We start from the raw sequence: 24,886 nt of genomic DNA, 5'->3' as shown, positions 1-24,886 counted from the left end.
CATTACAGGGTGAAATCAGTAATTGTTTCATAACTTACATTCATTCTACTGTATTCATATAAACAAATTTTGTACTAATTATAACATTTGGAGGAACAACAAATAGCATTCTTAAGTATTCATTTGGATCTATTCACAATCATGTTAGCAAAGCCACCTGTGTGCGCGCGCGTACAGGAAAGAGCACTTTCTAAACACATTCCCTCTCTCTGTTGTCAATTCTCTTCTTTGTATCCTAACTGCAGCACAGTCTTTATATTTACTCTATTTTGTATTTGACAACTGCTTTTGAAGTCTGTCTCACTGGAGCTAATCAAGTGTACGTAACAGCTGAAAATCAATGCAATGCTCTGTTTACATTATACTCTTTATTAATTGAAGCAGATGATTTCAAGTAATTGTGTTTTACAATTATATTTTTCTTTATATATCAGAAGTATGGGCAAAATAATAAACAGAAATATTAATTTTGAAGAATGAGAACAGACGGAACCCCTGTCATTCTATGTACAAGGGCGCCCAGAGTCAGGGTATAAATATCAGACAGTGTAACTTATTATAGACCATCTCCTACCAATACCAACAGCAGATGGTATAAAACCAATCTACAGACACTCAGCTAGCAAAAACTTGCTGAACGCACCCATGGCAACTCAAAAGCCCCCAAAAAAGTTGCAATAACTGTGTGTGGAAATGCTTGCCTCAAACAGTATTTGCTGGCATCAAAACCCTGATAACTGGTGTCAGACACATTGTTGTCTCAATGATGGGTCAAATAAACGTAAATTTTTTTCATTGATATGCCCACACAAACTGGGAACAACATTAAGAACATGCTTCTGTCAAGAGACCAACGGAAAGTGCAGAGGCTGAGAATGTATGCTACAAATTACGAAGACCGAAAGTCAAAAGACAGCCTCCAAACATTCACTGGAGGATACAGAAATCCTCAACAATAACAGCTATGAACATAAGTTTTAACTTGGAATGTAAGTTGAACAGACCTTGTCAAAAACTTTGAACACACCTTTCCAAAAGTACATATCTTAAGCTACAATTTTCTCTGCAACTAATACGATTACATCAACAAATCTTGGTACAGAAATTACACCACTTCCATCAAAATGTACTAGAACTGTGGCAATCACAAGGTATGACAAAAACTTATTTTTTTTTTAATGCCAAATCTTTGTCACAAACTTTTCTGTGAATTCCTATTGTGATGACAATGCCACTGCCATAATTAATACATTTTCAAAGATTGACAACTTTTGCCCACTTGAAATTTAGTTTTGTCTAAACAATTAGCTCCTGAGAAATTTACACCAACATTAATAGTGCCAATCACAGGAAGGACACTCACAGCCAAGGCCCCATGAGAGTAAAATTCAGCCAATGTGACCAAAATAGACATTCTGAGTAGATGTGAAAGCTATGAGCAATTCTTAAAGTAAGAAACACATAGTATGCTGTATAGGAACAATTCTAAGGCAGTGACAGACACTGGATTAATTTTGAAAGAGTTAAAAGACCACATATACACATGTGTGCTACATCTGCTACATATAAAGGTTGCTTTGTACTACACACTACATGGAGAACATTATTTGTTGGCAACTGAAGACAATAATTCAATCAACATCATATCAGAAAACCTTGACTGAAGTCTCTGGTACATAATCATCCCATCATGACTGCAGTAAAATTGTTCACATATTTTAAATGTTGTCAAGACTTATTTGGAGTTAGAACGCAAACAAGCTGCTCTGAGGAAAACCACTGGAATAACTGCAGAAGACAACAGCAGCTGAAAGCAAAACACTGTAAAAAGATCTGTCCAGAAATTAAATTTTTGAAATAAAATTTTAACCCACCACAGTTAATCTGTGCCTTTCATTTGCAGATAATACCACATTTTGGTGTCTAATCTGCTACTAAATAACCTTGAAAACTTCTCACATTTTGGAAGTAGTTTACCTTTATAACCGTATTCCTTCAGGTATGTTTCAACCCACCAAGAGCCCATTTTCCCAGCATTATTACAGGTACAGTATGACTCACTGTATGTACCCATTTTCCCTGTAATCTTTCATGTTTTACCCACCAGAAACAGCAGCATGTGCCCAAACAACTTTTGGGTAGTAGAGGAAGAAAGGGAACAGCATTTACTAACAAGAAGAATACCTCATTCATATGTTAGCCCCAAAGGTAGTGTCAACACTAAGAAGTTTGATTTTTTGAGTAAATGTATAGATGTGACTGGTACTTCTGACAGCAAGAGAATGTGAACCTGACTGTAAAGCAAACTTTAAAGTGATGTTTCACAAGTACAATTAAAACTAGCACTTTTGTACAGTGAATAGCTCCTCGTAAATGATTTCACTGCTTTGAAACCTTCTGCAGTAACAGCACAGCAACACATGGAAACTGGAGAATAAATATTTCACAGAATTTTCAAAATGCAATCTGAGGAACAACTCGTGGTACAAGACGAACTCATTGCCCACCAAGAGACAGATGCAGAGAGTATGTGTGAAGAAAGCGAAGTCACTTCATCTTCATATGATTATTATAAGGCCAATGAAAAGCAGTCAAAAATGAACAATGATTACAGCACCTGACGACAAGAAATGGGTCTTGCTGCTGCTAGCCAATTTCCTGATTTAAAATTTTGAGCTTTAGACTTGTGGGCTGTGCTCTTCAAATGAACACATCAGATTGATCAGAGAAAAATCATCAGATTTGTATCCGAGGGGGAAAGCTCTTCACTGCAGCAATTCTCTGTCACAGCGGCAAATTTCTGAATGTAGACTCGAGCCCTCATACCATAATACAACAAAGATCTTGGTATTAATGCTGATCAAACTGGTATTACACATAAAAGCACCTGATTCAGTTAGATCAATTGCGATACTGTTTTTATAGATCTTCTCTAAGTTTGTGAACAATTGTTAGACAGTGCCAACACCAATCAACTTATGACTAACTCTCACCAAACGCGGAACAAAGTTGGCTCCTGTACAGTGAAAGAATATGCATAAGGTGACATATACGCACACTATGTTGTCACCTGATCTGGAAAATTACTATAAGCAGCCTGATTTTGCTTGCTAGAGACCACCAACTCATTTGGAAAAAGGGTGCAAAAGCAGCTGATGAGTATGCACACAAATACAAGAAAGTTACGATAATGTCTTTGAAGTCTGGCAAACTCATAACGGAACTACAAGCAAAATTTCTAATTTATGTCTTTAAGCTATACGTGAGAGAAGAACAACTTCTTTTAGTCCTCAACTCATGTGGAAGACAAAGAAATCCAGTTATGTATGATAAAATTTTCAAAGTCGGAAGGTCTTGCAATAGGCAGTACCAGAGTAATTCCTCCAAAATGTACTCCATTTGCACAACCCTGCTACATTTATATTTACAGGCAAGTGCAAAACTTTATAATCTGACTACAAAATTGCTCATACATCACCGAAGAGAGAGAGAGAGAGAGAGAGAGAGAGAGAGAGAGAGAGAGAGAGAGAGAGAGAGAGGAGAAGAAGAAGAAGAAGAAGAATACATAAAAGTTCAATCAATCTACACCATTAGTTGACTGCACCAATATTTTGTGATAGAATCAGATACGTGTAGTATGCCACAAAACTGTGTGATGACAGAACCATTTATAAATGTAATTTGTTTTGCAGTAGAGACATTGAAAGAACTATGCTCCTGCAAAAATTTTGCATTTCTTACATGTGCTGTATGCAACAATAATTTTTGTTTTATTTTTTCTACAGTCAGTATCATCCTGATTTGTGCAGTGCTCCACATGTACCTGAAATGTAGTTATCATAACATCAAAAAAGACATTACTGATTTGATTAAAAACAGCCGTGTATCCTCTTATTTCCAATGTCCTTACTAAAATGTTTTGTCTTCCTATTTTCCATATAAATATTATGCAAATAATAAATGGATCATAAAAGAACATAAGCAACTGTGATCTGTTCATCATAAGAATAAGCCTGATGTAAACATTGCACTATGTATTCTTCCGTATTTGCTGAAATCTCATTGCATTTCCGTTTCACGTTGGACTGCAGCCAAGTTGTTCTGAGCACAGTCAAGTACGATAATAAGCGTACATTTTGTGCTGTGCGTTATGCACACATCGACTTCTTGTTAATACAGGATGACAGCTTTACTGGCTCATTTAACTCTGACAGCACTGGCCGGTCAGCTGGTACAGCTAGCCTGTCTTTATGTGGCCAGCGACAGTTCACACGTAAAAGGAGACTAGCAGAGGAGCAACACAGTTTCAAATGCCATTTAATTTTTAATCAGAACGAAATAATACACTGCAAATATCCCACAATATGCTCCTTAGTCGAAAACTGCAACACATTATCGTTTCTAGCTAACTTACTACTGTAATTAAAAACAAGAATGATGAAAATTCCTGATCTTGGACGTGGCACTAAAAGGGGTATTACACTGTCATCATATTTTTCTCCAAAGTTCAAGAGGGCTAACAACACAAACTTGTTATTAACGTTAGCAGTTGCATGTATCAAAATTGCATTTGGGCGCATGCGGAAGAGAAGCGAGGGAAAAAAGGAAACATACCTGGGTGAAGCCGTAGGTTTTGATGACACAAAGTATTCAACAAAACTTGCTACGTAAGCTTATAGTGGAGTATGTCAAGCCATACACCACACGCTCAGCAAGTGCATCTTCCTATCACAAAGCACAATACTCACTCAAGAACTGCTATATCTGCAGAAGACAGACTCACTGTAACACTGATTCCTTGCTACAGGAGAGAGTTAGATTAGGTCAGGTCAGGTCAAATATCATATCATCTTAATCTATTTTTGTATTCAGGTTGCCTCACATTGTAAAGTGCCTCATCAGCTTCATACACTCCTGGAAATGGAAAAAAGAACACATTGACACCGGTGTGTCAGACCCACCATACTTGCTCCGGACACTGCGAGAGGGCTGTACAAGCAATGATCACACGCACGGCACAGCGGACACACCAGGAACCGCGGTGTTGGCCGTCGAATGGCGCTAGCTGCGCAGCATTTGTGCACCGCCGCCATCAGTGTCAGCCAGTTTGCCGTGGCATACGGAGCTCCATCGCAGTCTTTAACACTGGTAGCATGCCGCGACAGCGTGGACGTGAACCGTATGTGCAGTTGACGGACTTTGAGCGAGGGCGTATAGTGGGCATGCGGGAGGCCGGGTGGACGTACCGCCGAATTGATCAACACGTGGGGCGTGAGGTCTCCACAGAACATCGATGTTGTCGCCAGTGGTCGGCGGAAGGTGCACGTGCCCGTCGACCTGGGACCGGACCGCAGCGACGCACGGATGCACGCCAAGACCGTAGGATCCTACGCAGTGCCGTAGGGGACCGCACCACCACTTCCCAGCAAATTAGGGACACTGTTGCTCCTGGGGTATCGGCGAGGACCATTCGCAACCGTCTCCATGAAGCTGGGCTACGGTCCCGCACACCGTTAGGCCGTCTTCCGCTCATGCCCCAACATCGTGCAGCCCGCCTCCAGTGGTGTCGCGACAGGCGTGAATGGAGGGACGAATGGAGACGTGTCGTCTTCAGCGATGAGAGTCGCTTCTGCCTTGGTGCCAATGATGGTCGTATGCGTGTTTGGCGCCGTGCAGGTGAGCGCCACAATCAGGACTGCATACGACCGAGGCACACAGGGCCAACACCCGGCATCATGGTGTGGGGAGCGATCTCCTACACTGGCCGTACACCACTGGTGATCGTCGAGGGGACGCTGAATAGTGCACGGTACATCCAAACCGTCATCGAACCCATCGTTCTACCATTCCTAGACCGGCAAGGGAACTTGCTGTTCCAACAGGACAATGCACGTCCACTAGTATCCCGTGCCACCCAACGTGCTCTAGAAGGTGTAAGTCAACTACCCTGGCCAGCAAGATCTCCGGATCTGTCCCCCATTGAGCATGTTTGGGACTGGATGAAGCGTCGTCTCACGCGGTCTGCACGTCCAGCACGAACGCTGGTCCAACTGAGGCGCCAGGTGGAAATGGCATGGCAAGCCGTTCCACAGGACTACATCCAGCATCTCTACGATCGTCTCCATGGGAGAATAGCAGCCTGCATAGCTGCGAATGGTGGATATACACTGTACTAGTGCCGACATTGTGCATGCTCTGTTGCCTGTGTCTATGTGCCTGTGGTTCTGTCAGTGTGATCATGTGATGTATCTGACCCCAGGAATGTGTCAATAAAGTTTCCCCTTCCTGGGACAATGAATTCACGGTGTTCTTATTTCAATTTCCAGGAGTGTATATCTCTATTAATTTTGTAGTTGTCGGTACACACCAACTGTATTAACCGGCAGTGTTTACAGAAATACTACAGATGACAGAGCACTGCAACGATGCTAGTGCTCCACCTCGTAACATGTCGCATTGCAGTGAACAGAGGACAACTTCTTTGATCAAATCTACAGCGATGCCCTAGTTTTGATCAAATATTTGACGACATTTGACAAAGTCCCATATTACACCATCAAATTTCTTTGACAAAGATATTGGACAAAGAAATTTGATGGTGTAATACCGGCCTAAGACAGAAGGGTCAGTTTCAGAGATGCCTATTTCCAGGAGCGGTTTCCACATAGCCTGTTTGGCCAGCCTGTCAGCAAATTTGTTGCCTGAGATTCCGACATGTCCTGGGGTCCACACAAACACCACTGAACCATTCCAGGGCATAAATGGACTCCTGGATGGTCGCTACCAAATAATGGTGGGGATAGTAATGGTGAATGGCTTGTAGGCTGCTCAAGGAGTCGGTACAGAGAAGAAACAACTCGCCAGGGCATGAGTGGATGCGCTCAAGAGCATGAGAAATGGCTGCCAGCTCTGCAGTGAAGATACTGCAGCCATCTTGCAAAGAGTGCTGTTCAGTATGTTGTCCATTAATATACGCAAAGCCAACATGACAATCAGCCACTGAGCTCTTAAGTGCAAACCAATTCATGGTCCCAGTACATGTAAGGAAGAGAGAGGAAATGACAGTAGATAGCTGTGGGGTTAACAGAGTCCTTAGGACCATGTTAAAGGTCCAGGCGAAGCTTCAACCTAGGTGTACACCATGAATTCTAATGTAAGTGGTAAAGGCAAGGACTCCACTTCAGACAGGAGAGATATAATGACTTTTCTGGAGACTAGAAATCTACTCTGTAGGAATCAGCATGGATTTCGAAAAAGACTCATGTGAAACCCAGCTCGCGCTATTCGTCCACGAGACTCAGAGGGCCATAGACACGGGTTCACAGGTAGATGCCGTGTTTGACTTCCACAAGGCGTTCGATACAGTTAATGAACAAAGTAAGAGCATATGGACTATCAGACCAATTGTGTGATAGGATTGAAGAGTTCCTAGATAACAGGACGCAGCATGTCATTCTCAATGGAGAGAAGTCTTCCTAAGTATGAGTGATTTCAAGCGTGCCGCAGGGGAGTGTCATAGGACCGTTGCTATTCACAATGTACATAAATGACCTGGTGGATGACATCGTAAGTTCACTGAGGCTTTTTGCAGATGATGCTGTGGTGTATCGAGAGGTTGTAACAATGGAAAATTGTACTGAAAAGCAGGAGGATCTGCAGCAAATTGACGGATGGTGCAGGGAATGGCAATTGAATCTCAATGTAGACAAGTGTAATGTGCTGCGAATACACAGAAAGATAGATCCTTTATCATTTAGCTACAAAATAGCAGGTCAACAACTGGAAGCAGTTAATACCATAAATTATCTGGAATTACACATTAGGAGTGATTTAAAATGGAATGATCATATAAAGTTGATCGTCGGTAAAGCAGATGCCAGACAGATTCATTGGAAGAATCCTAAGGAAATGCAATCCGAAAACAAAGGAAGTAGGTTACAGTACGCTTGTTCGTCCACTGCTTGAATACTGCTCAGCAGTGTGGGATCCATACCAGACAGGTTTGACAGAAGATATAGAGAAGATCCAACGGAGAGCAGCGCACTTCGTTACAGGATCATTTAGTAATCGCGAAAGCGTTACGGAGATGACAGGTAAACTCCAGTGGAAGACTCTGCAGGAGAGACGCTCAGTAGCTCGGTACGGGCTTTTGTCAAAGTTTCGAGAACATACCTTCACCGAAGAGTCAAGCAGTATATTGCTCCCTCCTACGTATATCTCGCGAAGAGACCATGAGGATAAAATCAGAGAGATTAGAGCCCACACAGAGGCATACCGACAATCCTTCTTTCCACAAACAATACAAGACTGGAATAGAAGGGAGAACCGATAAGAGGTACTCAAGGTACCCTCCGCCACACACCGTCAGGTGGCTTGTGGAGTATGGATGTAGATAGATCGGACGCAAACCACAATCTTAAAATATGACCTGAGCATCCGATGCGAGAGATGAACCGCTGTGGATGGGAAAAGGAGACCCGTGATTTGTATGCTCAGGAGAACTATGAATGTGCACAATGTAACTGGCGAGCAGCTGTGCGCACCTAACCTTCAATGGAGGGACTCCAGCCTCCACCACAGGATGCTGGTCACCGGACTCTTCCATAAAGTTCCTGTTGCCAGTCTAACACCACGGTGGTGCATTGGGCACCATCTAACCATAAAGCAGACTACCATAGTAAAGGCAGGATCGAACAAGGACTCTAGAGCTGCAGCAGCGTAGATCTATCTGCACCCCAGTTTGTGTTCCTCAGGCAGCATTCCACTTCAGCCAAGGAAGATGAGGAAGCCACGGCAATCTAACATCGAAAACCAGTCCTAAGAATCTCCACTACAGTGAGTAGATTGTCATTAATATAAAGTTCTGGTTCCGGATGAATGGTACAACACCCACAGATGTGCATGACGCACAACTTCGTGGCTGAAAACTGGAAACCATGAGTTAGAGCCCATGACTGCACCTTCTGGATGGCTCCCTGTAGGTGTCACTCAGCAACACCAGTACTGGAGGAGCAGTACAAATGCAGAACTCTTCTGCATATAGAGAAGGCGAGACTGATGGCCCAACAGCTGCTACTAGACCGTTAATGGCCACTAAAACTAGAAATACACTGAATACAGAGCCCTGTAGGGCCACATTCTCCTGGATACAGGGGAGAGGGGGGGGGAGGGGGCATGGGACTATGGGAGGCACAAACTTGGACACGGAAAGTAAAGAATAGGAAATTTTGGATAAAAATTGGGAGCAGACTTCAGAGACCCTACTCATATGATGTCACCAGGCCGTGTCTTACACTTTTCAGAAATTAAAAAAGATGGCAACCCGGTGTTGGCAGACTCGAGGGAAACTAGATTATCAATGGTAGAACAATCCTGGTGGAAACCACCCTGGCATGGAGCCAGTAGGCCTCTTGGCTCCAGGACCCAACAAACCACGACTTACCATACTTTCTGAAAGCTTACAAAGAATGTTGATGAGGCTAATGGGCCAATAGCTACCCATATCAAGCGGGTTTTTACTGAGTTTGAGCACTGGAAAGCTCTCCCACCATTGCGATGGAAAGACGCAATTGCACCAGATCCAGTTGAAGATGACGTGAAGATGTTGCTTATAGTCTGACAAGAGAAGTTTTATCATCTTATCTGACCTAGGAGCTGTGTCAGGTCAATGTGCAAGGACGCAGAGGTGCTCCCGCTCTGTAAATGGAGCATTATAGGGTTCAATGTGATGTTCAGTGAACGAGAGGACTTTCCTTTCCTTCAGACTTTTGAGCGTGCGAAATGCTGGGGGATAATTGTGATGCGGAGGCTCAAAAGTATAGTGTTCAGCAATTGTGTTTGTGTCAATAGATAACACGCCAGTAATACCTGTTGGGGTCTGGTACCCACAAACACGTCTGATCTTCATCCACACTTGGGAAGGTGACATGTAGCATGCAACGGTCGACACGTATCTCTCCCAACATGCCTGCTTCAGTCTTTTCCTGGCGAACACAAGCACAGAGCCATTTACAAGCTATTAGGTGCTCTAGGGAAGGGTGCCGCTTATGTCACTGTAGAGCTCACCGACACTCTTTAATGTCCTCAGCGATTTCTGGCAACCACCAAGGTACTGAGTTTCACCAGGTAACTCTGAAGAACAAGGGATGGTGTTTCCCACCCCAGAAGGGATTGTTCTAGTGACCTGCTCAACTACCACATCAATGGTACCATGAGGGGGAGATTCAATGGTGACAGCAGATGTGAAAGCTTCCCAGTCTGCCTTGTTTAAAGCCCATCTTGGTAGACATCCAGAAGAATGGCACTGGGGGAGTGACAGGAAGATGGGAAAGTGGTCACTACCTCACAAGTCATGATGGGAGAAGTTCTGAGCTGCAGAGAAATAGTCAATGGTCGAGTAAATGCCATGAGCTACACTGAACTGTGTGGGGACGCAAGTATTTAAGAGGTAGAGGTAGAATTAGAGTTGAGACAGTAAAAGTTTTGACATCTCTGCCACAGATAGTAAGCATGGTGCTACCCCATAAGGGGTTATGGGCATTAAAATCTCCCAAAATTAGGAAAGGTTTAGGGAGTTGATCAATCAGTGCAGCCAATGAGTTCAAGGGTACTGCACCATCTGGAGGAAGATATACATTGCAGACAGTTATTTCCTGCGTCATCCTTATCCTGACAGCCACAGCTTCAAGAGGGGTGTGAAGGGGCACAGGTTCACTGCATACAGAGTTCAGGACAAACAAACTCCACTTTACACACAGGTGGATTCGCTGTGGTTCTTGAAATATGCCCTGTAGCCACGAAGGGCAGGGGTCCATATTTCCAGGAACCAGGTTTCCTGGAGGGCAATGAAGAAAGCAGGTGTACAGCTTAACAGTTGCTGTAGCTCGGCCAGGTGGTGGAAAAAACTATAGCAATTCCACTGGAGGACGATGATATCATGAGGCTGGGAAGGCATGAAGCATGCAAGGAGGCAGCTTATGCCTCAGTGTCACCTGCTGCCACCAATTGAGTGTTTGTATCCAATCCTATTGGTGAGGCATCAGTGAGATCCAGGTCCTCAGGGAATGCCAAGATCTCCACCTCATCTGCAGGTGCAGAATTGGTAGGAAGTGGTGGTGTTCAGGCAACTGGAGAGTCCTTTTTCTTAGCAGACTTCTTTGTTTTCTTGCCCTCTTGCTTCTTTTCAGGGACTTGCTGAGAGGACTTCTCTGAAGTAGTTTCAGGCACACAGACAGACTGAAGCTCTTCGTCCAGCAGCTTCTGGCTCCTTTTGCCATTGGCGAGTGCCTACTGTGGCATTAGTGGAGATCTTGGGAGAGGGTCCCAAGAGACCCCTTCCGCACACATGGAACCAAAGGAGGCAGCTGCTTCTCTGGCTTGGAGGAGGGGACCAACGTCCCCTGCGGTTGGGGCCCTTACTCCCAAAGTAGGCACTTTGAGAACAACGGAAGAAGATTTTTCGTCCTACCACCATGGTGGCAGATGTATTCTGGAGGCCCAGAAAGCCCACTGTTCAAGATACAGAGTGTGGTACGACTGGTACTTGCAATGGCGATGGTAATGCAGCTGCAGCGTATGTGGACGTCAACCGAATGGGGTGTTATCTTTCAAATTTACATTTAGCCTCTTGGTAAGTTAACCAGTCCAGGGTCTTGTACTCTGGAATTTCCGCTCCTTTTAGAGTACTTCGAGGTCTGGCGAGCAGGGAGGAGTGCTGCTCTCCACAGTTGATACAAGTGGGAGGAGGTACACAGGGAGTATCTGGATGCAGTGGACGTCCGCAGTCTCACATGGGGAATTAGAAGTGCAGCGGGCAGACATGCCCAGCACTTAGAGCACCATATAGGGAGGGGGGGGGGGGACGTACAGTTTAACGTCACAGTGGTAAACCATCACCTTGATCTTTTCAGGCAATGAATCACCCTCAAAGGCCAAGATGAAGGCACCAGTAGCAACCCTGTTGTCTTTGGGTCTCCTGTAAACGCGCCAGATGAAATGAACACCTCGCCATTGTAAATTGGTGCAGAGCTAATCAACAGACTACAAGAGGAAGTCACGATGGAAAATAATCCCCTGGAACACACCGAGGCTTTTATGGGGAGTGACAAAAACGGGAGTATCACCCAGCCGATCACAAGCAAGTAATGCACAGGATCGGGCTTGGGATGCTGTCTGAAGACTGCTCCGCTTATCTTGGACAGTGCTATCACTTCCCCAAACTTATCCTCAAGATGTTCAACAAAAAACTGAGGCTTCATAGGTAGAAAGTGGTCAAAGTCCACTCTGTTACAGACTAAGTACTGAGGCGAATATGGCTCTTTTTTCTGTAGCCCTACGTTCCTGCCATGGTGTAGCGAGAAAGGGAAACAATTTAGGGTCTTATGGGTCAGCATTGTACTAGATCTTGCCCAACTCAGAGACTGCTGGTACCATTTGGTCACCAGCAAGAGATGACAGTCCACTTCACTGCGGGTCAGCCACACTGATACCACCGACTCCGATCAGGGACTCGGACCCACAGGCAACATCCAGCCACAGAAAGGCCACCTGACATAATGGCTGTTGCTGGGAGTCCTGATGCCCCAGAAAGACATATCAACTCCTTGGCATACAGGGGGAGTTTACATCTAAGGCATCAGCAGTGCTATCTGTGTTGTCAGGGGGCTACCACCAAATTGGTACATGGCGGCCCCACCACAACGGACTGGCTACCATGCTGGATATTGGGCACACTGAAATGCAACACTGTCATGGGGGCAAAAGAGGACAGGAGACAACAGAAGAAGATGCCATACCCCAGGAAGTGTCCTCACCCAAACAGCTGAATTGCAGGTGGAGATGCAAAGCTATCACAAGAGGTTCAGGAGATCAAATCTAAGCACTATGGATAACTCATGCACCAAATAAGACATCCTTCCCCACATGGCCCGCACTTCTGTAGAATTTGGAAAGTGTCAGGTCGAACTATAGAATGGGACCTGAACTTAAAGGACCGAGAAGTGGGAGACTGCTTTTAGTCGCCTCTTTCGACAGACCGAGATACCTCGGGCCTATTCTAACTCCTGGACCAGCAGGCGGATGTGTGCTTTAGTTCCAGGATGTCTGGCAGCTTAAGTCTTGTTATTTCGTGGGCCAAATCCCGCAGCTTGGCTCCAGATCAGTTCTGTTGGATCCATATTGTAATGGTACAGTAGCAAATGTAAAAATGCAACATTTGTATGGTGATGTGCTCGATCTTGCGAAAATGATCTTTTTCATGTTTCTACAATACTTATCTACCTCTGTGATATAAAACAATTGACATAGTCCAAATAAAGTAGATTTCGTTTTCCATTGTTGCATTAAAAATTAAATTGTTATAAACAAGAAGACTCATTGTTCATAAAAAATGATGAGCTTTATAATTACTTTATGTAGGTATTTCAAAGTGAACGAGGAAATGCAACTAGGGACATTTGAAACAACAAATGAATAACCGCATTTTTTCACATTCGATTATGCTACCGACTGCGCTTAACGTCCAATGTGTGTGTGTGTGTGTGTGTGTGTGTGTGTGTGTGTGTGTGTGTGTGTGTGTATTGTATAAAACACTGGAAAAATTCAAAGCCAATTATCTCCATAAGGTGATGGAAGACATCAGAAACAGCCTATTTTTCAGCACTTTTTAACCATGTTCTATGCGTGTGTTTCACTACAGAACTGAAAGCAGCCTCTGCCAATTTCATACTGTGCATCAACAGTGCGACAATCTGAGCACAATGCTGCAGAGGCTGTGACAATATGATTTTTGAAATACAAACTACTTAGCCAAAGTGTGATTAAGAAAAATGTTGATGGCTGTTAATACATTTGAAAATATTTAAGATTCATTTCATGCAACTTATTAATAAGATATCTAATACATAAGTAGGACCTGCTTCCAACAGCGTAACACCACCAGTTTGTGTGTGCTATGGCATTTGACCAATCATTGCTTTTGTGTTTGTTTACATCATCAGATTTATTCTCATGATGAACGGATTATAGATTCGATCCAGAGACCTTGCGATCATGAAACTGCGTACTTAGTCACTTTCCTACAGACCTCTTGCCTGTTACCGACCACCCAACACTGTCTACATGCATGTCAACCTTTCAAGAAACAGTTGAGAGTGAAGCCTTACTCTGACTACTATACTGATCAAATAGTGAGAGCAAGTAAGAACAGTCCCCTCATCAGCATGAAACATTGTGTACAATCTTTGATTCTGTAGATGCAACCAAACACACAGTGAATCTGCTGGTAGTCCCCCATGAGATACCCTCACCTTTATCAACAAATATAAAATAATTGCTCTCTGCAGCAGCTGTTGCTTTTCAATGAAAAGTAATCATGTCGACAAATAATTACTACATGAAAAAGCAAAGTGGTAGCAAAGTGTTTCCAAATTTAATCTCTGAAAGCAGTGATTACCAGTTTGACAGGATGTAAATGTATGACAATATGTAAATAAATGTTAAACAAAAATAAATGATTTTAAACAGAAACATTTCTGCTCAATGGTTCGTCACATCATTATCATATGAATAAAAATGAGCTATCACTTACAAATATTACACATTGCTAATACTTTAATACTGCAGTGGCTTGGCAGCTGAAGCTTATCTGAAGTCCAATACTTCAATTCCCTGTCTCAAAACTTTCAATGTAGCCCTTTCCTGTTCCTTACTAGGTGCTTCAAGATCAGTTCATTTGCAAGGCATATTGTCACTCTTCACTGAGCATATTTTTTTCCTCCCTCCCCCCCCCCCCCCTCTCTCTCTCTCTCTCTCTCTCTCTCTCTCTCTCTCCATTTAACTAGCCATGTCTCATTCAGTGAGAAAACCACAGGTCAAGTAAAAAAATCAATACGCACAATGAGAAAGTATGCCTCAATAATGAAGTCCATTTGCAATCAATGCTACCTACTTGTTAGTAACTTTCAACTTAGGCAGCAATCACAATAATTACAATATGCTAAGTACACATATTCATCAACATTCTGAACACCCATACAGTGAAACACATGCAACTTTCTGAAGTATACTCACCACTGTGATGGGGTACACGGGGTTCAATACCGTGAATAAAAGCACATGATTTGGCTTTTCATTCTCCGTTCTGAAAGAAATAAGATTTTTTTGAGTATTCCAACGACAAGCTTGACTGAAGTGTGCATATGTTTAAGACAGCAAACACACAAAATAAGTTGTTATAAAAATTACAGCTTCGAAAGACAATAGATTCTACCACACAGTTTATTTTGGCAAAACTATTACCAGTACCTCTATGACCATATGCCCCTTGTATTCCACAGACACCATTTCAAAATAGAGGAAATCAAAATTTCTTTCAAGAAATTATTTGGCCACAAAATACCACAGAGTGCCATACAGCATTTGAAATCAAAAGAATATAGCTGTTCCAAAGCAAATCTAAAATGATCAGTATCAGTTGAACTACTACACTTTGGAGCTGGAAACAGCTGGAGGAGCATGCATAGAATTTACCACTCCTTCCTGCACACTCCCATTTCCCTTATCCCAACTTGTGTGCCTTCAGAAACTCCATTCATCAGACATCCGAAGCATTAGGTCTGCACCCTGAAGTATGTAGCCTGAATTCTGTTACTTAGCCATAAGCAACAATCTCAATAATACTGTCCAAAAGGCATTACAAGGTAACCACTTGAAAAGTACATTCATGAAAAGCAGCCTATTATTCCCGTAAAAATCTTACAGCCAGAAGTGGTCATGACCTACAAAACTTTTGGTAATGTGGCATTGAAAAAGCTGCCATAGCGCCATTCTTGAGCAGTTCCGTATTTAATGTTTCCTCAATTGAGTTGCAAGGTAACATTTTCGAGGGCATGATAAATAAATTTTGGCATTGTCCCTTTAAGTTTAATTTTCTTTTTTCCCCAGACTGACTGACCATATAAATGAAGTTTACAAGTTGTGCATTGGTTGATGGGGAGTGGCTGCACCAAGTAAATTTGTGTGGACACTACATCTTTTGGGAGTGTCTTCTCCCTGGTCCACTTCTATTTGCTGATGTCTCTTTCCTGACCCCTTGCCTTTTGTGTTGCTTCTCTAAAAATTGTCCTGTTATCTACGATCTCCATTCGAATTCCAGCACTTTTCATATGTCCTGCCAAGTTTTCAGAGCCCCAAATCTTGTCAGTTAAACTGTTTCTGCTGCAGGCCTCAGCACTGAGTTTTATGTTCCAGAACAAAGACTTACTGTGCGCTTTTTGTCATTAAGGTGTGCACTTTCAATTTTATGCACTATTCTCTATTACCTTTTCTTTTTCATTGTTCATTACCCATTCTGCTAGATATTTAACAGTTTCATTTAGACACTGTGTGATGAATTTTAAAGATTTTGAGGGGCATTATTGATGCTTGTCTTGAACTGTGCTTTTTGAATCACTATTTTCAGTTTGGCGATTTTTACTTTGGCACAACCCACTGTGTTCGTAATAAACTCTATGCCGTCTGCAAAAGCCAGTCTGCAAACACTATCCACGTAGTGTTTAAGTACATTTAATTAATTCTGTTTTATTATCAAGTCATAATTCCTTTAGAATGTTTTCTAGTGCATTTCAACTGAGTCTAAATTTTCATTTACACCTTTTTCTTTAGATTTTGTATTTGCTCCACAGAAGACCTTTCCTTCCTAAATTGCACTACATTTTCTTTAAGTTATGGGCAGAGCATTCCTTCAGTGCCCCAGACAAGATCTAGTATGTTAGAAGAGGGAGATTCCCCACTAATTGTTAGGATTTGTTTTACTTATGAAGTGGCCGTATTAATACAGAGGCAAATTTTGAGGGTAAGTTGTTTCTTGTTGAGATTTCTGTAACAATTTCTGTTGAACATAGACCAGTACTAGAATAATAATTACAAGGTATATTCTAGCAAAATGCAATTAAACTATTTCATTTTGATTACATTATGAGTGTGCATGTTCGTATATTAACCTCCGTACAAAGCAAATACAGGCATTCTGTATTCCCACAGTTAATACTGCAAGGAGAGAGATACAGCAGTACGACTGACTCTTAGGCCGTGTCCTACATAAGCGACAGAACCGAGCGACAGCTAACCTTTCCAGCACTTGGGGAGTCAAGTGGTCGTAAAAATCGTATCTCATGAAAGGTTCAAGATATTTAAACGACAAATTTTGGAAATGACAGCACACAGAAAGGACTATTTTATCATATGATTAACACTCTACACGTTTTTGTAAATGCGTGAGCAGAGCAAAAACAAGACTCTGCTATAAATTACACCATGAGGTTTTGTCCAAATTTTAATAGCCAAACAAAGGGAGAGAAACAGGTAAACGGGGTATCAAAGTTACCAGCATGAGGTCTAGTTTGGCATGAAAATAGATAACTGCTTGAAAGTAATCAGGGTAACGAAGGAAAACTTAATAAGCTGAGGAAAAATTGAAATAGTTCACAAAAAGGTGCTGTAAATGACATGTCAAAAATTTCATCTGTTCAAGACCTAGCTATTTTGCACATAAAAAGCTACATTGGTGCAGTATTTAGATGTCAAAAAGTCTTCAATCAAATCAAGTACATTAGGAAGGCAAACAAGAAGTAAGTAGGATCATGCTTTATGATTAAAACTGTAAATTCAAAAAATGGAAGAAATCAGTCAAATATTTTATGAAATGGTTTGTGTAAGAGAAATAAGTAGATCAGAGAAACGTTCTATGTGCATTTGAGTGATGCTTTAACTCGTGAATAGAAAATGAGGTGCTCCAAACATTTCCCTAATATTTTTTATTTCACAGTTTTGGACAAATCATTACACAAAAGTGACTTTCTATTAAAAAATTTTGGAAGCTTTACTTTTACAGACTATTAGAGTAATTGAAACAGTAGGTCTTAACACTGACTGCTGATGAATTACGTTTGCAACATCAAATATCGGTAAAATTTCATGGTTCATTTTAATTTATTGGGAATAAAATGTGTGTGATATACTGAGATAGGTGTGAAGATCAAACAGGATATTTTGAGCCATGTTTGCCACCCTTACACTACAGCCGTCTTTTTGTAAATATCGTCAATCTGTGGGCTTATGTTTGTATTTAGCATCGTTAGTCATGTAACAGTCATTCCACCGCACTTGTTGACTGTTAAAAGTTCTGGATCATGTAAAAAAACATTCGCATTTAAATTTATTTATGAGATAATCTAATGCTCCTCTGCAAATTCACGTGTATGTTCTAGCTGACGATACTTATGAAATTCTCCACGGAGATTCCTCCTTTTGCAAATTTCATGAGCAGCATTCCTTTTAACTTTATTTTCTTAAGTAAGTATTCTACAATTTAAGGACGCCGTTTGTAAGAAGAGCTGGTTGGCTCTAAGCAGCTATCTTGTAGCGCGACATGGTCGCCCGCACACAGGACACCCAAGCTTGTCACCCGATGCTGCTTCTTGTCCCTGGAGAGTCGTGTACCCAGAAGTCACTCGCTGCTGGTCACTTCTGTCGCTGACGTAGGACACTGCCTTAGAAACCATTTACATGGTGATGTAGGTAAATTTTCAGAATTTCGTGGCAATACTCTACAGCTTTGAAAATAACAGGCAGTGCAGCATAAAGGTAGTTGTTTGGTCTTCACACATGAAAGGAAGCGAACTCAATTCTCATCAGATGCTTTCAAACTTTCCATTTTTTAATCTCTGTCAAACTGACAGTGTTACTTTTATTCATCTAACGTTTAAATGTAAGTTTTATTTATATTCCTTTGTTACATCATTTTAATCAGTGAATTAACTGTTTGGAACACTAATTTTTTCTTCCTATCATTCTTTTTCCACTTTGAACCTTTATGCATGTGAACTTAATTACAGTTATTGATTTCAATTTAATTTCATCCCCTTTAGTGTTTTTGTCTGTGTACCTGCATTCAGTAATTTTATTCCTCATTTAGCTAAGGTTTCAATTTACTTATAATCCGTTCCTCCGTTTGAATCTTCATCTGTGGTATTTTTCACTGAGTGGATTAAAAATTTGTATTTTAAATGTTTATATGATGATTCCCATACAAATAAAACTGTACAATTTGCAATGAAAAACATTTGACACCATTGCAAATACTGTTTTTAATCAATGAATCAGTACTCTGAAATGTTTAAATATTATGGTAGATAAATAAAAATAATTAAATTCACAAGCACAAATTTGCAATGAAAAACATTTGACACCATTGCAAATACTGTTTTTAATCAATGAATCAGTACTCTGAAATGTTTAAATATTATGGTAGATAAATAAAAATAATTAAATTCACAAGCACAAAGATTCCAAGTGGAAAAAGAATTATAAGAAGGAATGAGAATAACAAGCAGTTAATGCACTGATGAAAAAGAGGTGATAAAGCAACATAAATAATACAATTACATTTAAACCAGTTAGCTGAATAAATTTTACGACCGATCATTTTGATACAGATGTACAAAATTTCAAAGCTCCTGGCAAGATTCAAACCTACAACTTTTTGCTTGTGAAGACTGCACGACAACCATTGTGAAATAGCAAGTCCGATTAACATTACTAGTTTTTGTTGGTTGTCTCTGAAGTATGTCTGAATATTCATTATCTGAAGAAACTTTTGAAGAGGTGACAATGCTTCATACAAATTATACTCCAGTGGTTTTCTTCCTCAAGTTATTTTCTTGCAATTTTTCACTGTGACCTAGACCTACAGTTACAATACCCTTCACAGTAATATCAATTTATTCCTAAAGTAAAATCTGCAAAGCTTGAAATAGCAACAATTCTCTCTTCTATCCACTGCACAAGTACTTCTTTTTTGCCTAAATTGGAAATTCTCTCCCTTTTTTGAATGGTACTGACAATACCGAGACAACCTTGCAATATGCCTATAAAGCATGTCAAATTTACTAACTGGTGCTTAGGTCCATCACTGTATGTACCCACATTATAATCTCTAGGTCTGCTGCATGCAAATCTTATTTTTGCACTTGTGATAAAACGTACAACAATTATAGGCTGCATTTTCATGCTGCCAGATGAACTACCAGCCAATGATTCAACCATGTCTCAAGGGTCTAAATGGTCAACGATTTCCTTTCCTAGTGGCTATTTTTCTTTCATTGTTACATTTTCAGTACTAATTAAATGGCTATCCCTGTGAAACCAGTCTTCTTTTTAACAAATCTTCCACCTTTTGTTGAGAAATTTCCAACTATCATAATTCCAATACAGTACAATGAACAATGTCCTTGAAACCAATCATCTTTCTTCAGGGACAAATTTCAACCTAACCTAAATTTCTTTATCATAGGCATACATTTGTAATGCTCTCTCCCTTCAATGTTTATAGTGGAAAAAAAAAAGTCTAATATCACAGTCAGGCCACAAACTATCCCATCAAAAGGAAATACAGAAGCGTCCGATCCCGCCCGTCTGCTTTGACCCATGACGTCACAAATATGGCGGAAACGACCATAAACCACGATTCCAATATGGCGCATATAAAGTCTGTGTGTACACACATTATGACAATGAAAATACATCGAAAAACACACACACTTTCCACAAAAAGCCTAATGACACTAATGGGACAAGCGCGGGAAATGGAGTGTTTTTGGGTGGGGGCAAACTAAATATAAACAAATCTAGACACCCACCCCCATACAAACCACACAAAACGACGAAAAAAACCATAATCACAGAACTCCACAAATACCACTAAACACAATATCATCTGGAATCCAACACTAGCTCAACAGCAGCTCCCAATCCCATAAGTTAGGATCAAACACTTCCCTTGACCTATATAGCTCAAAAACATCTCTCGATACCAATATCAACATAGACAGCCACACATTGGGATCAAACACTTCCCTTGACCTGTGCACTGTTAATTTTATCCGCCATATACATTCGTGAACATAAACAAGAACGGATTAATTTTACTAAAATTACCACACGATTTACAGCGAACAACACTAAATTAACCTTCACACAAAATCGTTAACTCACTGATATGAATTACACTACAAACATGGCCGACACTAACAATTCTGGATAATGAGCAAAAGCAAACTGAGCCCATTACACCACACAAAAGAAAACCTTGAACATACCACCAGAGAGCACAACAAACCACAACATCTACAAACACACCACACCCACAAACCTAACTCCGCGCCGTCATGACGTCACACTAAACACCCTTACGTCACGGGTCAAAGCAGATGCGTGGGATCGGACGCTTCTGTTGACCCCATCAAAAATCTCACATTAGGTACTCTACTTCTTATGATGCTATCTGGACAAAAACAATTAGAAGTTGTGCAAGATATCCGACACCAACCATTTCTCCTTCCCAACCACACTACATTCTTAAAAATCAGACATTAAAATCTTGTCTACAGAAGGTCACTTTGACAAAATCTGGTCATGTTTATGTACAATTCTGCAAATTCAGAATTGTGGATAACATACAGTTAATCACTGCATACTTTAACCTGGACAACAATGAATCCTATGCTGAAGATTCCTCACATCACCAAGCTTTGCCAGATTACGAGGTGGGTTTCATTGATTCTGCAGGATCCCAAGTTTAATCCAGATCAATTACTGGCTAGAAAAGGATAAAACTGACAAATATTGTGTGTCATTGTATCTTATTGAATATGGGCCGATTGCACTGTCTATGGAGAATGTGCTGCTGCTCAGGTGCATGGATAGCCCTTGAGGCACCCCTAGGGCGCTCTTCATAGCACAGTGGTAGTGGATTAACATTTGTGCAAATTAACACTATTCAGTGACCATTGTACCAACAATTCAATCAAAAAATTACCACTGCAACCCGAGTTGATAAATGCTGGAACACAATGACACTACTATACTTTTCAAAAGTTAGCATGTTCTGAACAAGAAGAGACACAAAGTAAGCAATGATCACTCTTGACAAATTTAGCCTCAAACTGGTTTTAAATCATAGTCCCAAACACAAATTTAAACTGTCTAAAAGTTGAAGCCAGGTCAGCCAATATTTTGGTGGATATCTTATTTACAAAAAGTCATGAAGTTTCAATGCTGCTGTTTCACTTCAAAAACTTAATTCTTAAATACATATCACATGCAATCACACCCTACAAGTTAATCATAACTTGTACTTTAAATATACAACAAAAATAAACCAGATGAGGCTAGCCTTAAATTTCCTTTATACCTTCAAGGGAACATAAGGCATCAGTATTTAACAAATTTCCACTTGACACCTCTACTCATTTCTGGGGGGGGGGGGGGGGGGGGAGAGGTATCTTGAAAGTTATCTTTTAGGTCTAAGAGTAAAAAATGGGATACACATTTGAAATATACGTGCAACCACCAATTGCTTTCTCAATACAAAAGATAAAATATAACATCAACATCTAATGTTACTAGCCTAGCAGAATTTCAACAACACTGAGCAATAAACTGCAAAGTTCAACACCAATCATTTTATTTGTGTCCATTTTAATAAATGGAAGAATTACACAGGATGGTTTCCTCACGTGCTCAAGAAGCAATCCACTGACAATTAGTGACCTTAAGTATTATCAACTATACACATAAGCTGTAAAGGTAATGTGTGGTAAGAACATTAACCTTCAGTATTAGCCTGAACAGAAGGAATGTTGGTAAACAGGGGTGTGTGTCCACACCTTTTAACCACTTCTGGAATTCTGTAAAAGTTTTGCCACGATTGTGGAGCCCTCATCCTCGAGATCTTCTACAAAATTCTTTACCAAATTTTGGATGAGTGTTTATTTTGGTAACTTAATAACATTCACCTTACCTTTTTCTTCTGGGCTCATCTCCATAAGCAGCATATTGGTCACCATGATTCTGAAAAAAAAAAAAAAGAAAGAAATACAATTGTTCAGTAACTAGACTGTGACAATACATCAACTTTCAGGCCATCACATCTCACATTTTAATCTTCCCTCCAATTGTCTACATATATTTATCAGTGCAACAGAGCACAGACATCATACATTCATAGGAGTAAACTTAACTTGCAAAGTACCTGCATTAAACAGTAATTAATTAATTAGAATACTTCCCACCAATAGCAAGCATGAACAATTCATTGCTGGGTGCCTAGTACATACCACATGAACTCTCTGGGGAAAATGAGGGGGGGGGGGGGGGGGCACAGCAAGGAAAAACAGTTTCTGAAAAAGAAAATTTGTCAACTACAGACATAAATATGCTAGGGACACTTATGGGACACCTGTAAAAGTGTAATGGTGTACAGAAATAAAACGTGGGCGACACCCAGTTCAAACAAGAACAAAACATCTTTTAAAATGTGGTGCAAAGTTCTGAAAATGGGAAGATTAGTTAACTAATGAAGAGGCACTGTATGTAAACTGGGAGAAAAGTATGTGCCACAACTCTACTAAAAGAACACTGGAACACATCCTGAAACAGTCAAGGAATCGTCAGTTTTGTAACGGAAAAACGCGTGGGGTAAGCTTATAAATGTGTATGGAGATCAATGCATGACTAAATGTTCGAGTGGATGTAGGATGCATTATACACGAGGATGATTGCACAAGACAGATTTGCACGAGGCGCCACACTAAACCAGTCTTCAGACTGAAGACCACATTCAATTCCCTGATGAATTCTTAAGATCAAACGATTTCTCCAATCAAGAATTAAGAAACTGGAACACCACATTCCTTTTGGGAATGAAATGAAAGTTAGACACCTGGCGATTCACCCGGTTGCTAATGCATAACGATAAATGCAATACGCGATCCAGTTTCCAGAAACACGCTTTGTAATTTCCAGTAATTGTTTGCAAGCATCACTCTAGGAACTCTACCTATTCTTGCAATCAACATCGCAAACTTAAGCGCAAACTCTAAATACGATAACAGCGAACAAAATAAAACTTACAAACTAAATGTTGCGAATTCAAACATTTCGACGGAGTCAAGTTTGAGGTAACACCCTGGCGGCAACCGACCACTTAACCCAGCATCTCAGAAAGTTAACGTGTCACAGAACCACCAGAAGACAAACAATATAATTTCCCAAACAGGCAAAAATTATACCCATGCTAAAAAGCTACTAAAACCGCACGAGACTCATAAAATTTTACTCTTTTATTTCAAAACCCCTCAAAAACACGCCTGCAACTAATGGCGCCGGAAGTACATGGCGTCATGTAATGCACAATCAATATTAGCACGAATGTCTTCTTGATAGGTAAATAATCACCTTAATTTATTGCAACTTTCAATAACAACAATAAAGAAAACTAAATTAATATTACATACCCTATGCTGACCACTTTCCAAATCAGTTCGCTGACGCTTAATCATCGGACCTTCACCATTGAACGCCATGTTGAAACTGATTTCGAATGAATTCTTGCTTCCTTCTACATCACTAGCATTCGTAGATGGCAGCACACACTCTGGTAGCAAGGTCTATGGTAGCACATCTTCACAGGTGTCTAGCCCCAGCGCATTTCGACACCCAGAACTACGAAAGCCACCGAGAGATGCCTCTATTGTCACGCGAGTAACCAGATAGCTTAACATTAAATAGGAGAGACATTTCGAATGGGTCTGTTTGCTGGAAAACCGTGACAGTCTTTGGTGATGCTGCTATATTAATGGGAATTCACAGCTGTTTGGACTTTTTCGGCTGCGACTTAAGAGTGAGTCTGTCGAATTCCTGCATTCTTTTTAACAAAAATGACAAAGAGTTTTGTTGTATATGGATACAGTATTAATCCACAGACGACAGGAGACAGCATTCAATTTCTCATGTAAGTTACATATGCTTTAACAATTTGAAATGAAAA

At 40.9% G+C, this 24,886-nt stretch overlaps 1 protein-coding gene across 2 annotated transcripts in view; it reads right to left on the bottom strand.

Moving 5' to 3' along the window:
* LOC126191511 (heterogeneous nuclear ribonucleoprotein L) overlaps positions 1-24,491 on the bottom strand; it is a 169,290-nt gene extending 144,799 nt beyond the window's left edge. For both annotated transcript variants that reach the window (XM_049932405.1, XM_049932406.1), the window contains exons 1-3: positions 24,354-24,491; positions 22,859-22,908; positions 15,070-15,139 (exon numbers count right to left, since the gene is read on the bottom strand). In XM_049932405.1, the coding sequence (XP_049788362.1) occupies positions 15,070-15,139; positions 22,859-22,908; positions 24,354-24,422 (189 nt within the window). In that variant the 5' untranslated portion in view covers positions 24,423-24,491. The remainder of the gene's footprint in view (positions 1-15,069; positions 15,140-22,858; positions 22,909-24,353) is intronic.
* Between the last annotated feature and the right edge of the window lie 395 nt (positions 24,492-24,886).

Source organism: Schistocerca cancellata, chromosome 6, assembly GCF_023864275.1.
Source record: "Schistocerca cancellata isolate TAMUIC-IGC-003103 chromosome 6, iqSchCanc2.1, whole genome shotgun sequence".
In the NCBI taxonomy this organism is placed as follows: domain Eukaryota; kingdom Metazoa; phylum Arthropoda; class Insecta; order Orthoptera; family Acrididae; genus Schistocerca; species Schistocerca cancellata.
This window is presented reverse-complemented; position numbering and strand designations above follow the sequence as displayed.